The sequence below is a fragment of the Primulina eburnea genome, chromosome 15, assembly GCF_022965805.1.
Source record: "Primulina eburnea isolate SZY01 chromosome 15, ASM2296580v1, whole genome shotgun sequence".
Lineage (NCBI taxonomy): Eukaryota > Viridiplantae > Streptophyta > Magnoliopsida > Lamiales > Gesneriaceae > Primulina > Primulina eburnea.
Genome location: NC_133115.1, coordinates 31,420,039 through 31,436,716, shown reverse-complemented (window position 1 = coordinate 31,436,716; position 16,678 = coordinate 31,420,039). Strand labels below are relative to the sequence as shown.

The following is a 16,678-nucleotide window of genomic DNA, read 5'->3' as shown; positions in this document are numbered from 1 at the left end:
TATTTTTTTGGAAAGGGAAAAATAAATAGAAGGCGTGACCTTTCCGTGCATTTTTAGCTTTTGAACATGTCGAACGGTACTTTGCAGGTGAGGATATAAATATTCAAATCACTAAATTAAATGGATATTTTATTTTATTTTATTTTATAATATTTTTTATTTAATTAGAATGTTGCCACATATACATCAATTTTTATATTCATCTCTGAGTTAACCAAAATATTCTGTAAAAATGAAATAATCACATATAAAAATCCAAACATTAAAGACGAAAATAACAATTTTCCCATAACAATAATGCTAATCACAAAACCCAAACTAAAAAAATTAGGTTAAAATTAATGATTATGTTAATCTACGTGAACTAAATGTATCATTTGAGATGACAATGTTGATGCCCTTAAATTTGGTATACCCGGACGGATCCGAGCACATATCAAAACAATTCATAGCCCATATTCCCCAGCTCACATCAATATGGACCCCTAGTCATATCAAGGATCCGAGCCATATCAAAATAATCCATAGCCTCTACTCTCTAACACTATTAGGAGTCCAAGCCCACATTCTTTAGCACTCTCCGGAGTCCAAGCCCATAATCCTAGCACTGTCAGGAGTCCGAGCCACCAAGGGGCAGGGAAAATCGAGCCCACCAAGAGGTCGAGAATTCTGAGCCCTGATGCGATTGAAGGATGTGAAGATATTCTCGTTAATAGATAAGGGTCCCGATAAATGCAGGATTCTGGTAAATCTAATCAAGATAAGGCACGAGTCTTAGCCGTCATTGAGGTAAAGTCCTATTGTTTGAAGTCTCCTATAACAGGTAGGACTTTATCTCAGCAGGAGTCATACTCTAACAAGATAACTAATCTCTTCCATCTATAAATATTAGGTATGCGCTACGGTTTTATTCTCTCACATTCTCTTTCCTACTTCACATAAATATATTTCTCTTCTCCTTAAGTTTGCTCCCCGGATTGACTTAAGTATCGGATGGGTTACACCGGAAAACCTTGTCGCTCTCTAACCCTATTTTTGTCTGTGCAGAGCCCAGAATTCGACAGACCCAATCAGCTGTGAAGATTAGAAGATCCACTCTCCAGAACGAACCCGAAGTAAAATTTTGATATCATCATATGTATTTCTATATATGATGTGAAATATAAAATGTTTCTAAAATCATAAATTGTGTAAAAGCATTTTTCCAGTTATAATACATAAAATTATGATTTAGTCGATCACAAATCAAAAATAGAAAAACTAAAAAACGAGAAGATAGAAAACCCTCATGATTCATAAATGACTAAAAAAATATAAAAAAAAAAAAAATCAGCTTTGTTCTTGTGCCTTCTCAGATTCGGATTCGAGATCAGATTTTGACTGACCACCTTCATTCCCCTCTGATGGCTCGTGATTGTCTGGCTCGACTTTGGTCTCCATGTACTCTACCAGTTCTACACCACTCTTCTTGTTAGTGGCAGCATCAAGAACATGTTGGTAATTTCCCTTCTCCATGAATAATTGTTGAAAATGGACCTTGCAGTACAAGATCCCATCCAAGGCAGCATAAGATGAGTGTGTAAGAGGACATCCTCCATGAGCACACTTGAAGCATGATTTGTGAAATGATTCTCCCTCCATTGTCATCTATGTTTACAACTTATAATTATTACTCAAAAGGTATATGAAATAGTTATTTGATATACAAAATCTAAAGGGTCAAAATTATATATAATCTTGTAAAATAATTTATAAATAATATGGCAAAACATGTTTCTATTTAGATACCTTTTCAAAAGGATAAACCGTCTTTTTACAAGCAGGACATTTGTCCAAAGTTCCAGAGAACATTGCTGAAACTTTACTAGGTGTTCTTGTCTGCATATATGATAACATAAAAAATATTGTAAAACTAGAAAACAAAATGTGATTTCCGTAAATCATCGTGACAAAAACTTGTGTGAGACGGTCTCACGGGTCGTATTTGTGAGACAGATCTTTTGTTTGGGTCATCCATGAAAAAGTATTATTTTTTATTGTGAATATCGGTAGGGTTGACCCGTCTCACAGATTAAGATCCGTGAGACGATCTCACATGAGACCCGCTCAATCATCATATGCATTGGTTCATTGAGACCAATATATTACATTTTACTGGTGTTTACAGGAATTAAAAACGAAAAAACAAACAATGTACCATAGAATTTTCCCTCTCGGATTTCGCAGCTGAAGCATTTACAAATATTCAAAGAATAATACACATGGTTAGTAAGACAATATGAATTTATTAAGCTTTTCTCATAATCAAAAATATTATAAAAGATGAATAAATTGTAATTGAAATAAAATAAAATAAAAATGTTACAAGTTTGAAAATTCTTGCTAAAATTCCCAGATTCCTTGAAAAGTTGTTCAAAATGAGGCTTGCAGTACAGAACTCCATCCATGGAAGAGTAGTTGCTCATCTACAAAACAACATTGCAAAATCTAATCTGTATGCGAGTCGCTTGAATCATCGAGAATTGTTGGGCTAAAACCGAAGATTACATACCACTAGAGTCCCTTTACAATGACTGCATTTGAAGCAAGACTTGTGATAATTCATCCCATCTGCAGATAACAAATCAACAAAATATACAATCTTATCACAAGCTTTGCATTTATCCAAAGTTCCCGTGAATGCCGACGCCATTTCTTTGCGTCTTCCCCTCTCGTGAAATATCTACAACTTCTACACAGTTTTTTATCTCTTTCCCACGTACACAAAGGCGAAAGACTGAGGGAATCGAAGGAAAAAGCCAAAAAAAATTGGGTTAACCGAAAATAGAAGTCAAATCTATATCAACCCAGTAATATAATTTCGTTTTCTGATCGAAGATTCCATTGGTTGTGAAGCAATTGAGCATTGATAAAGCCTTGGAAAATGGGTCGGAATCCGATTAAAGTGGAGGAAAAATAGCTGGGATTCTTCACTTTTTCCATTAAAAGAATGTGTGGGTGGAAATTATATAGAGGGGAGAGTATTTTCTTTTTGCATTATGTGGTAGTTATGTTTGTTAGATTTTGTTTCATATTGTGTTTTTTTCCTGCAAAGATTATTTGACGAAAATCGTGTCAAACGAGTTATAAGATTTGTGTTTGGATATAAAAATTTGAATCTTGAATAGATTTCAAATTAAAGAATTTGAATGGATTGGATCGTTGGTTTGAAATATAACAAAAAAAAATTGAACATAAAAAAGAATTTGAATTTGATTTTTTGAGTTGAATGAATACAATAGATTTCAAATGTTGATTTCAAATTAAATCCACTCAAATCCTTTCGTACAAATACAACCTAGAGTGTGCTTGGTTAACTACGAGATCAAATCAGGCAAAAAAAAAATTTCCATTATAAAAAAACAGAGGGATGGGAACGAGAACGAGTGGAAACAACAGGGATGGTTTGATGTATTTTGATTATCCTTTAAACTAAAATAAAATAAAAATGGTGACACTGTTGCCTTGGTAGTGCCGCCAATGGCAAGCTGTCAAAATTTACTTGCTTGTTTAATCTGATGTGCTCCACTCTGAGGTCATCTCCAACCTATAAATCTATTTTGATGTAGTTTTTACACCAAAATAGTGCAGTCATTTACTTCAAATTTTACACTAAAAAGTATATTCTTAGAATATTCTATTTGTTTACTATTTATTTATAAATTTAACAATATAATTATAATTAATGTTAATATTAGTTATTAAATGTATAATTTTTAAATTTAGTGATATAATTATAATTACATTTTATAATTATTAATGATTTAGTTTGTTTATCTTTTATTATATTTGTATTTAAATTATCTGAATTCGAATTTGTATTTTTATTTTAACTGTGTACTTAAATGTTTAAATATTATTCAATAAATTTGTGTGTTAGATGTTTAATTATAAAATTATTTAAAAATATATTTATAAATTTATATAATTAAATACTTTAATTATTATTATTAAATATCTAATTATTAAAATAATAAAAATATTATTTAAATATATCTAATTATTAAATTAATATAATAATATCATACTATTAGATAAATAATATTTATAAATCTTAAATATTTATAATTAAAAAAAACAAAGAAAAAAAGAATTTCCCTGCGCCAATTCCTCTGCGCCAAATATCTCTGCGCCAAATATTTGGCGCAGAGGGAATGGGACTCCCATTGGAGCTTCTCCCCTGCGCTTATCCCTTGTAACTTCTATATCACCTTTGACATATCAAGAAAATAAGGGGCATGTACTTTTTAAGATTTTACTTTTATAATATACGCAAATATAATCTGAAATTGACTGTACAAATCTCTTTGTGTTGGTTTAAAAAATGTTTGATCAACTATGTATTTTGGAAAATAGGCATCTCTAGTGTAAATTACATGATTGATCGGACTTAAATAACCTTATCTTTCATTTCACTCGGTTCGCTTAGACTTTGCTATGATGGATAAATTTAATTTGAATGGATGAATTTTAAACTATACATCTTCAATATAATTGAAATTCACTACAATTATAATTGAAATTAATTAATTTGATAAATGCATCTAAGCAAGTCAATAAATTTAAAATAAAATTATTTGAAATAAATAATCTCAAATCGATCTATCCGAGTGTAACATTAAACTCTATTTGAACGGAGAAATTACTCACGAATCCCTCCAAAATCAAACACATTCAAGAAGTCAAGCTCTAATTACGCCTTCAATCGGTACAATCCATTTTCATAATCTAATAATCTCTGATTCGATTCATTTTTGTGTTCAAAATGAATGCTAGACAAGCACTATTGTTAAGTATTCCAAAAGCATATTCAGGGCTTCAATGAAACAAAAAACATTACCTAGGAAATGCAACGGCATAGTGTGATAAATATTCCTGATTAAACTCAATCATGCAGAAAACACTAGAAAAGACAATCAACAGAGATGATACTCACATTGATCACGTAAACATGATCTTAATTAGCTGATTAGCTATTATTTTAGTACAATTTATGTCCCCACAACTAGGGACGTAAACGAATCAAACCGTTTGTGAGCTATTCGAAGCTCGATTCGATAAAAGCTCGTTTGAGACCGTTTAATGAGACTCGTTAAAATAAACAAATCAAACTCAAGTTTACAGTAGAGGAAAGAAACGGAGAAAGCAAAGAAGCAGTAGAGGAAAGAAACGGCACAGCTAAAGGCAGCAGAGAAGAACCTGCTACAAGGAAAGTGATAACCAACACACACGGGAAGAAACCGATTAAGAAGATAATTCTTGCAGTTTTTCAATGGGGAGAGGAGAGAATCCTGATTTTCAGAAGGTTCCAGCATAAGATAACAATACTAATTTGAAAGCTCCTGCCGCCTTTATTTCAGTTCATTAAATTTCTTCTGTATTTAAACACGCACACACGCCAAGCCTCAGGTGTAAACGTGATAACAGAGTGCTGATTCTGTTGATGGCTATGAAAGAACATGTGTACTAGTTCCCTTGCGGACCAACTCCACTGATCAATTGTTCACAAGGAAAAAAGTAAATTCGAATCAGAGAACAACGCCATTCAGATAAACACACACATCATATAGGGAACTATTTCGTATTAGGAGTCTATGGATCTCCTGATGTGAAATTTATGAAAGAGAAAGCACGATATATGAGGGGCACACACATTTTCAGAGATGTATAATGTACGAGACATCATAATTTGTGATGGTTGCACACATTCCGGAGATATAAGACATAATGATAACCACTTTTATGAACAAAACAAAACGTAGCTCTAAATCTTTTGAAACAAACATGAATCGGAATTCTTCTCTGTCCAGACCATACAAGTGGTACATCTTTACTTCTGGTGGAAAATCCAAGCAAATAATGAAACTAGAAATTAGTAACAGGGAATAAAAACCTCCAAAATTTTCCTCACTTGACAATTTTAACCTTCTTCTCACACTTTATCCAGATTGAATGCTCTAATTTCAGTTTAGGATGTTAAAACTATGAAATACTCTTAATTTTTATTAAAATTTCAACCTAAACAATAATACATTTAAAAAATCAAATATAGCAAAACCACTTAAAATGAGGGAACACACGTGAATTGCATGCATTTATCACTACTATGAATGAAGAAAGTAAGTTTTACAAGGGACACCAAGAAACTGCAACTTTGTTCCTAACTTCTGAATAATGCCAACAAAAAAATGATGATTCATGAAACTAGTATCAACTGTACAAAAGACATCATTAAATATGGTGTTTTTATCATCCAAACAAATTCTTAACATAAATTTTTACTACACAACACAACAGAGTAATTAACCAATGAAAAATCAATCTGGTCATCGGAGCTTACTTCCGAAGTACATAGATCCTATTCAGAAAAAGATTATTGACACCCCCATAGTGAAGCATCCTACAGCCACCCAAGGACTCAATCTTTCACCTGTTGCAGGGAGCATAATCTAGTTTGAATTGGTGTAGAAAAAATTGAAAGTTTATGAAAAGACAAGCACCAAATATTCATGAGAAAAGCTCACTAAACATCTCTCTTACTTTAACGTTTTACAATTCATAGAGCACATATATAATATCAAAAGGAAAATAAAAACAAACAAACAGGTGATCCTCATTTCTTTTGCTACACCTCATAGTTATCATTACTCGCTCCCACATAGAAGCAAATAATGATAAGCAACTGAGAACCATCCTGGCAAAGATGGCTGGACTACTCAAATAAGATTATTTGATGTGGTTCTAAACTCAAGGCATTAACTATAGGTCTAAAATCAGATGTTCCAGAAAATTGAAGGGCTGAGCTATTGTAAACACAATGGCCATACATGCTTATGATACATTTGAAGTTTGTTCACATAAATCAAATAATTCCGTCTCTGCAAGAAAAGCATTGCACATTATAATATTTAGCTGACGTACCTATTCTAGCAGCCTTCCAGAAGACACCTCGAAATCTGCCATACTAAAACTGTGTGAGGAAGAAGTGTTTACTTAAAAAAAAACACACCCAATAAAAATATTAAAGATCATAAACATATTGTAGTCCGCAGAAGAAATAAAGGCATAGCAAAAATATATAAACTGCAACAGGACATATATTGCCATTCAACTACAGCAAAATGATGTCAACATATAGGAGAATTCCAGAACTGATAAATTGGAGCTCCATAATCACATATAAGCCACCATTATCATAAATAATATCCAGAACTACATCAATGGGCACCAAAGGACAGAAAATAACAAATTGTTTTATCGATTTTAGATTTGAGTTTTGTGTGGGTGGACCATTTAGTGAATTCATGAATTGTGATAAACTTTGAATTGCTCATATTTATTTGCAGATAGGGTATCACTTACAAAATTTAAGTCCTTAAAGCGAAATTACTAAAATGATCTAATGGTTAGGACTCTGAGATAAAAGTGAAGAAAGGATTTTGGTAGAACCATTGCTAAGTGGCGATTGATAGGGACCAAAACAAGGCATAAGGAAGAATGTTTGTGAACAAGTACGGTAACATTACCACAAAAAATTTAAAACTATTTCCTATTGGAAGCTGTAAATGACACGACGATTAGATTAGTGAAGCAATAGCTATCATTAGCTCATTATTACACAGAAGAAGTTACTCATTGGTTAGCCATCATCCAGTCATTCTGCTCCATCACCAAGTTCAACCAATATTTAAATCATGATTGTTTGCCTAATCTTTGTTAGAGGATTTGTATCTTTTAAAATATAGAATCATTAACACAAGGGAGTATGCAGGCTCGAAAAAGGAACTTGAAATAATACATAAAAAAAACACTTCAGCAAATGCAACCGACTGGATAATGACACTCGAATCTTAGCTCAACTATGCAAGTGAATCAAGGGGCGCCTATAGCTTAAATGAGTTGAGCTTTTGCTGATTGGCATTACCTTTATTTTACAAATCGCCCAATTTTATCCACAGAAAATGTTACATGGAAGATAAGAAATCCAAATATTGTAAAGATCACAACATAGAAATGGTTTGCAAAAAATTGAACCCGCAAAATCAACAAGCAGGCTCACCCAGTTCTCTGCTCAAGAAGTGCCGGGAATTGAATCTTTACAAACGTGCAGGCACAGATGCCTAACAATACTACTGTTAGGAAAGAATGGAAATTGAAGAGCGCCGACTGGTAATACACAAGCAAACAAAATCAGTTCTTGTAAACCATGAAACGGACAAAAATCTTAAAAGCGTATAAAAAGTCGTGACATCAAAATCTACAGATTATCTTACCATTTTAGATTATCCTCGTTGAGAATCTCTTGGATCCTCGTAGTTCTACAAATACGAGAAGCGCGCGTAAGTCATCAACACGTAGATTTCACAAATGGCAACACAAGTTGTGAATTACACAGTTTAAAATTCAATAACTAGTTAGTATTACAGGAAATAATGAGAGACTGCTGTCGCGGGAGCGGAAGATCGGACCTTTCTTCCGAGCTAGGAAATGGTTTCGTTTTACAGGGGCGGAGAACGGAAAGTGGGGTCCAGTACTGGATCCAGCAAATCGTGTTTGCCACGTCACCGATTGCGTATTATATGAGATGCAGGGAATTTTAACCCGATGGACTAAGCCTCTACGGGCTTGTGTTGTAATATGTACATGGTGGATATCAGATCGAGAATGTAGGACCCAAATCTTACCCGTTTCGTCGGGATCCATTGGCCGGGCCCGATAACATATAGAAATTGACATTTTGGAACACATGATTTTTTTAAAAAAAGAAATTTCTCCTTTCGTTAGCCATGGGTCGGGTCCATCGAGTTGGGCCATCTCATCAAACTATTTAAACGAGTTGGGTTGAAATTTTATCAATTTATTTAAAAATGAGCTTAAACATCCCATCAACACAGATCGCCAGACTGTCTAGGCGGACACGTGACGGGATCAGATTGGCCCATGGGTTTAGAAAGAATAAACAAAAAATAGATATATAAGTTCTAAATATTTTGTGGAAATTGAATTGTATTAAAAAAAAATTAATAAATGAATTATATATTGTTCATTTTTTATAGGTTGACCTGTGTTATAGTCCACGTAACCCGCAACATACATTTAATTGAATATTTATTTCGAAAGTAAGTGGCGGAGTCGATCTGCGACTTCGAGGTTACTTTTCCTTGTTCGGTTGTACTCGTACGCGTTGAAACTGTGCTGTTTGGTTTTTTCAAGTGTGAATTCGGGTCTAGTATTTCTATTTGGGGAGGTTTTTGTGATGAGTTCGAGAGCGAGATATCCGCCGCCGGGAATGGGCGGCGGACGAGGAGGCGGGATGAATTTTAATGCTGGAGCAAACCCTAGTTTTCAACCCAGACACCCTACTCCACAATACGTACAGAGGAATCCGGCTCCGAATAATCAAAACCATCAATTGTCGCAGAACCCTCAGCCACAGCAGTGGCTGCGAAGAACTCAGTTTCCGCACGCTGATTTAGCCGTTGAGGAAGTTGAAAAAACTGTGCAATCCGAGGCTGTTGCTTCAAGGTTAGTATTTTCTGTTTCTATCTCGATCGTGGTTAGTTTAGCTGCTCGCCCTAGATGCGGGTTGTTTTTTTAATGATTTTTTAAGTACTGCATTTTGGGGGTAAATTGCTTTTAATGGGTAAAAACAAAGGGTTTAAGCTGATTTTATTTTTCACATCGGTGTTAACCCATTTCTCGCCGTTTGTCCCGAGTCTTGATGTACAACTACCCCAAATGCCTCTTTTTTCTTGACAAGAAATAGCATGTTGGAACTTATTATTATTCGTGTGTCTCAGTGTTTCTGTTAAGGGTGGTAATATGGACAACTCTTTGACGTGCTGGAGTTTAGGCGTTTGAATTTAGGCAAAAATATTCATGTGATTTATGATCATCGGACTTACAGGGAACTACAGCCGTACTATTGATTTAAAACAAATTGTAGATGCTTTAAAATTTTGTTAAGCTGAATAATTTATCCAAATGAGATGATTATCCAACAAACTGTAGGTACCGTGGCAGTGGATGTTCTGGTGGGTCCAAAAAGCGAATGGGATGGTTTATAATTTAATGAAATCACTTCAATTTTTGTGTTCACGTAGGGCATGAAATTTGTTCTCTGTCAGAAATGTGGTTGCATGATTCCAGTTTGTTACGGGCTAGAACTTTCTTGTTTAGTGGTATAGAGTTTGTTTTCGAGATTTTTCCCCCTTTTTGATAGTCCTATAAGATAACCTTAACTTGGGTGGGCATGAAGAGATGATTCATTTTATTCATGATATTACCTCAGTTTTTTTTTATTCAGTTATATTATCCATGAATCGTTAGAATTAAGTGTCAAATCTTACAGAGACCTACTCTATCACAACTAAATGTAGGGTACAGTAAATTTTTTACCTACTTCAGGGTATGTGAAAATGCCTCATCTGAAACTGCATTTATATCTTTGCTGCTATTTTATGGATGGGCTTTGTGAAAGTTTTAGTATCTATCCCCCTTTTCCTCCACAACTTGTACTTTTATTCAAGATTCTTAATATCCATTTAAATATTGGTCAGTTTTGCATTTCTTCTTGACCAGTTCACAAGATTGGAAGGCCCAGTTGAAGATACCACCACAGGACACACGCTTCAAAACCGAGGTTAGATTTCCATCATGCATATGGACTGGCCTGTCAAAATTACGTTAATTATTTTATTTATTAAACTTTGTTTGGTTTTTCCTAATATCTAAGGTCCTGAGTTCGCTGTGATAGTAATTCTTGTCTCGTTTGAATGTTCTAGGAAACCTGATATGTTTCAGCTGAATAATATCTAAGTTCTCAAGGCATTGGCTAGTTGGGACTAGAGGGAATATCGGAATATTAATTGCATGAGATGTTCGATTCATTCACCTCCTCGCCACTCTCTTTTTAGACGCCATGTTTTCTAAAACAATTTTACATGCCACTGTAAAGCACCTTAATGTATTCAATCAGTAAGAGGATCAAACATCATTCATTAAGGTGTAACTTGTTAAGCTATTATCGGGGTATCTATTTATTACCTTTGACAGTTGAATTGATTGTCATTTGAATTTGGATGTGGAGGTTGTAATGTCATTTGATATATCGGATTCTGGTAGCTTGCAGCACTCATAACCTTGAGCAAATGCCGCAAAAGAAATCGAAAGAAAATCCATGTTTGCAACCAACACAAGCTTGCCAGAAAACTTAGCCAGGCATATTGTTCTTAATTTCTGATATACTACCAAATAAGTTGTCCTCTGAATCTAATTTGTCATTGATGAGAATGACTGCCACCTCATCACCTTTTATTTGTTGCTTGGACTCGAACAGGATTGCCATGGTGTCTTTGCGACTATTAAAAAGGAAAATAAAAGAAAAGAATAGGAAAAAAAAGTTTGTAGGTCATAAATGGCTAGCTTGCCCCTGAAAATTACTTGAATTTACCGTATTCCTTGTTCAACCTTCCACTTCAGCTGGATAATCTGTAATCTGCAGTTCAAAGCTCTGAATCTTGGATGTTCTTACAAGTAGATACAACTCTACCACTTATGGTACCATCCTGAAATCTGTAATGTGCTGTTCAAAAGTTCTATCATTGTTTCTTATTATTTTATGCTTTGGTAGCAATATTTTGTGCAAACTCATTTGTTTCATGTTCATCTATAATTTGTCATTTTCCTACATGCATCTATATGTGGGTACATATATGTGTGTGTATAATTTGCTCCTGAATGCTTTTTTACTTTTCTTTCAGGATGTGACGGCTACGAAAGGAAATGAATTCGAAGACTACTTTTTAAAGCGTGAGCTTCTCATGGGAATATATGAGAAGGGCTTTGAGAGGCCATCTCCCATTCAGGAGGAGAGTATTCCAATTGCTCTCACTGGAAGCGATATATTGGCGAGGGCCAAAAATGGAACTGGGAAAACTGCTGCCTTCTGCATTCCTGCTTTGGAAAAAATTGATCAAGATAAAAATGCAATTCAAGGTTTTTGATAATATCCATTTAATGGACCAAGAAAATTTTCATCTTCAAACTTTCTCTATATTCTAGTTTATATGAGGAAGTTTGTTAGCTATGTAGCACGGATACTCCTAAATTTTTTTCCTGAAGTATCGGCCACGGCCACGCCGATAGGCGTGTCGGATACGGTAAAATCTGCGTCATTGACTTTTTGTAGGTTTGACCACTCGGATACATTTTGGATACGGCTAGGATACGTCATAGGCACGATGGAGATACGTTTTGAAAAAAAATAAACTGATTTTTTTGTTTTTCTTCTTAAATCACTCGTCGGAAGTTGTATATATTAATCATTGTCGTAATCTAACCACATCGTTTCCTATATTTTCAAACTTTGTCTTATCGATATCGTATTCGATACGATTACATGCAACATAGTTGTTAGGTTCATATGAGCTAAAACTGATAATTTGTGAGAACTGAATCTGGATATTTGAGGTAAAGACAAACATATAATGGTAGCAGTAATTAATTATTTTTTCCTTCTGATAACTAGTCTACTACCTTTTATCATTATTTTACTGCATTTATTAATGATTTATTAAAGGTGTTAGGAGGATTATTTTTAGTATGATAATTGTGTAATTGCTTGAGTCTTGCTCCATCATTTAAGCTTAGGGAACACATTCTCTAAATTAATTTGGTATCGTACTATTCTCGAATATCTGCTTGAGTTCTTCTCTGCGCATTACTCAAATTTTACCTTTCTTGTCTATCTTACTTTGTATTTCGATGCAGTTGTTATTCTTGTGCCTACTAGAGAACTTGCTCTCCAAACATCCCAAGTTTGCAAAGAACTTGGGAAGCACTTAAAAATTGAAGTCATGGTTACTACTGGTGGAACAAGCTTGAAAGATGACATAATGCGACTTTATCAGCCAGTTCATTTACTTGTTGGGACACCTGGAAGAGTTCTTGATCTTGCAAAAAAGGGTATTTGCGTATTGAAAGATTGCTCTATGCTTGCAATGGATGAGGTATGTGTAATCTATTGATGTTGACCACATGTTTTTTATGATGTTACCTGATAATTGAGGAACACAAAAGATGTGGAATAAGCATAATATGCTGATATCATTCTCACCCTGGATGTTGCGACAATCCCTCCTAATTTCTAAATCCTAATTGTTTGTAAAATTTATTTCTGTTGCTATGTGATATTGTATTAAAATTCACCTCGTGCACGTAGATTATAAAAATATCATGTTTGGCATGTTTTGCTTCGATAAAGTGCACATCTTGCCTTGCGCCTAAGGCTCCAGGATACTTGTACGTCTTGTACCCTAAATAATAATGATATCAACTCAGAAAATCCTTCATCAGACAATCGCATGATCGTCTTTTCTTCATCGACTTTTCTTATCGTTCCTAAAGCACTTGTGATTGGTATAGTGACTAGTGAGACCAACGGTCTACCTGATTTTTCATAACTTCTCTTCATTTATGGTGGGAGGATTTAACCCGAGTTTGTTGGCAATTCTTTCGTCATGTTATCTCGCATCATATATATATATTTTAATTTTGATATTTGTTCTTCCTTATTTGAACTCTGGAAATAAGTGTATATAACATAATGACATATTAGAAAGTGGGCTAATCTTGTCCTCTTCATGTCAATAATTCCAGGCCGATAAGCTTTTGTCACCGGAGTTTCAACCTTCAGTTCAGCAACTAATTCGCTTTTTACCAGCAAATCGTCAGATTCTTATGTTTTCTGCAACATTTCCTGTTACCATAAAAGATTTCAAAGATAGGTACCTGAAAAAGCCCTACGTCATCAACCTGATGGATGAGCTCACCCTCAAGGGTATAACTCAGTATTATGCTTTTGTGGAAGAAAGACAAAAAGTTCACTGCCTCAATACATTATTTTCAAAGGTTCGAATTCCTGTTAGCATATACTTTAGTGATAATAGATTACATTTGTATTGCCATCTGTTATGAATTTGTTCTGGCTGTTGTCTTTGTGATGCAGCTTCAAATAAACCAGTCTATCATTTTCTGCAATTCCGTGAATCGAGTAGAACTTCTTGCCAAGAAAATTACAGAACTTGGTTTTTCTTGTTTCTATATTCACGCTAAGATGCTTCAAGATCATCGCAACAGAGTATTTCATGATTTCCGCAATGGTGCCTGTAGAAACCTTGTATGCACCGGTACGTTCTGTTGTGGGATCCCTTGAACCCATTTTATATTGTAGTATGACTTAACTCCGTTCTATGGAAAACATGGCACTGTATATGACTTTGTACTAATAGTAGGGAAAAAGTGCAACTTATGCTGCAAGCTTCTGATTTTAATCTCATCGATTCTGTTTTGGTGTCTTCTGTTAGTTACTCTATCTGATGTCCTCTGTGTGTGTGTCTTTCTTATATTACTTTCTTTTCTTTTTTTCTTCTATGTATCAAATTGCAGATTTATTCACAAGAGGGATCGATATTCAAGCAGTCAATGTTGTTATCAATTTTGATTTTCCCAAAAACTCAGAGACATATTTACACAGGGTATGGTGCTTGGGTTGTTGGCCAGTTTGACTTTCATACTTGTCAAACGGTTTTGTCTTAAATTGTTTATGTTACATGTAGGTTGGTCGATCTGGAAGGTTTGGACACCTTGGGTTAGCTGTCAATCTGATTACCTTCGAGGATCGCTTCAATTTGTAAGACTTTGCGGCTAACTTTTGTTTACTGATGGTGACTTGTTTGGAATAGAGTTATTGGATTGTGAATTTCTTGAGATTTCTCTGTTATTTCTCTCTGCCTCTCATCTTTCAGGTATAGGATGGAGCAAGAACTAGGGACGGAGATTAAGCAGATCCCACCACATATAGATCAAGCTATATATTGTCAATGATCTGTGGTGGCTGCTATTTACCTATTGATCGAAAACACCGGTGGGTTATAGGTCGCATGGATATTGTATTTTTGGTATTTACATAATTTTATAATTATGCATCCCTCGTGGACCCGTCTATTTACCATCTACATCATCTTTTTGATGGCAGAAACCAGTAGCCTGTCATGATGGTTAATGATGTAATGCCAAGGTCACAAGGAAATTACATGCTTTTGGTCATGAAACACTTTCTATTCGATTTGTGAGGCAGACAGATACAAAAATTTCAAGATATCGGACATCTCACAACCATTCAACCCATAATGATTCGGAATGGTGGATATTTAAGGTTAAAATGTGGCACTCCTGTGAATCGAGGCCTTTTCTTTGTTTATACTTGGTCATGGTTAAACTCAGCCTATCAGCAGGATTACTCACCGTCCAAGTTCTGGGTTATTGCCATCAGTTGCTCATTTAATTTTAAGTGCACGTTCCCATCAATGATGAAAAACAGATTTCCCTCTCCTTTATCTGGTGTTAGTTATGGCGTAGCACAAAGTAGTCACTTGAAGATTCTATAATTGCTAAAAGAAACAATGGTGTTCTTCATATTTGGTACCGTAGAAAGATTCTTTACCTTATCATGTTGGTTAGGAGGTTGTAACTTGTGCCAGAGTCCGGATTAAAACTTTATTTTCTCATAGAAGTTAAATGGTTATTTGTGTTTGTGTTATGATACATTTTGAAGTTGTCCTCATCTAATGCAAGGTGGGTTACTAGGTGCCAAATTGATTTCTCCTTGAAATTCACTTTGGTTTTCAGGGATGTTTTAACAACCGGAAAAAAGACAACTGGAGGACAATGTGGGGGTTGAAATGGCTGGTAGGCTAGTGTGTCGATTATGCAGAGTTCTTATCAATTTAATGGTTATTCTATTGCTTGATCTAGCATAACATTTTGAACTTGTTTATGAACCCATTATAATGAATCTCAAATTCTCTCAAATCAAATAATAATTCGAAAATCATCGATCGGATCTCTACGTCAAATCCAAATCAGTTTATTCGAGCTCGAGTTCTAGTTTGTTTCATTTTTATGGATCATTATTTGAATCGACTGAAAAAAATCCGATTTTCATATAAGAAGTTTCTCAAATTTGATCTAGTTGGTTCGATTGATGATATGTATATCACTAGTAAAGATTAGGTAATCTATATTTACGTATTTCACGTGTTTGCAGTCGCTAGGAGTATCTTAAAATGAAGTCCACCTAACTGTTCATATCATATTGTTTCAAAATTAAACCCCGCAAAACAACAGGAGATCTTGCTCAGAGAATGTTTACGTATAACCTTTGTTGTAGGGTTCGATAAGATACACAAATGTGAACAAACTAGGAGATATATATTTAAAAAAATATCCTTAAAAGTTTATGTTCTCCAAGTAAATTCAATTATGTAGTTATTTTAATGGTTTGGGATCTACTCGAATGAAAACAAATTAAGGTAGAACTAGATTTGAGTTGGGTCAAATCAAACTCGAGTCGAATTTGGACCAAGTTGGCTCACTTGTAACAAAATAAACATATGCCATTCATCCAATATAAGTAATACTATAAATATATTTTTTACCCCATTTTTCATGTAATGAGGAGGAATTTTTTTACTGCATTTAATTCATTTGATTGGACATTGCCCATCTTGATGACCCCCTTAGGTGTTTGCCAGCCTTTCATATGTTATCCCCCCACTAAAGTAATTGCTCTCTTTGA

General features: G+C 34.5%; 3 protein-coding genes across 4 annotated transcripts; 1 reads left to right on the top strand and 2 right to left on the bottom strand.

Moving 5' to 3' along the window:
• Window positions 1–1,176: 1,176 nt before the first annotated feature.
• LOC140814320 (LIM domain-containing protein PLIM2c-like) lies at window positions 1,177–3,036 on the bottom strand. Its single transcript, XM_073173265.1, has 5 exons — window positions 2,552–3,036; window positions 2,366–2,465; window positions 2,198–2,226; window positions 1,789–1,878; window positions 1,177–1,647 (listed from the first exon to the last, which is right to left on the bottom strand). The coding sequence occupies exons 1-5, from the start codon at window positions 2,690–2,692 to the stop codon at window positions 1,330–1,332; spliced, it is 678 nt and encodes a 225-aa protein (XP_073029366.1). The 5' UTR covers window positions 2,693–3,036; the 3' UTR covers window positions 1,177–1,329.
• Window positions 3,037–6,234: 3,198 nt separating this feature from the next.
• LOC140815161 (uncharacterized) lies at window positions 6,235–8,656 on the bottom strand. Of its 2 annotated transcripts, XM_073174276.1 has the most exons (6): window positions 8,583–8,640; window positions 8,508–8,543; window positions 8,313–8,357; window positions 8,099–8,205; window positions 6,961–6,995; window positions 6,235–6,469 (listed from the first exon to the last, which is right to left on the bottom strand). In XM_073174276.1, exons 3-6 carry the CDS (start codon window positions 8,313–8,315, stop codon window positions 6,402–6,404), a joined length of 213 nt encoding a protein of 70 aa, XP_073030377.1. In that variant the 5' UTR covers window positions 8,316–8,357; window positions 8,508–8,543; window positions 8,583–8,640; the 3' UTR covers window positions 6,235–6,401. The 2 variants fall into 2 exon arrangements, with proteins under 2 accessions (XP_073030377.1, XP_073030376.1); XM_073174275.1 differs by having other exon boundaries at window positions 8,464–8,656.
• A 479-nt stretch (window positions 8,657–9,135) lies between these two features.
• On the top strand, window positions 9,136–15,647 carry LOC140814062 (DEAD-box ATP-dependent RNA helicase 8-like). The gene is made up of 10 exons (XM_073172921.1): window positions 9,136–9,564; window positions 10,621–10,681; window positions 11,802–12,036; window positions 12,811–13,049; window positions 13,699–13,950; window positions 14,048–14,228; window positions 14,488–14,576; window positions 14,658–14,731; window positions 14,847–14,965; window positions 15,077–15,647. The coding sequence occupies exons 1-9, from the start codon at window positions 9,296–9,298 to the stop codon at window positions 14,923–14,925; spliced, it is 1,479 nt and encodes a 492-aa protein (XP_073029022.1). The 5' UTR covers window positions 9,136–9,295; the 3' UTR covers window positions 14,926–14,965; window positions 15,077–15,647.
• Window positions 15,648–16,678: the final 1,031 nt, after the last annotated feature.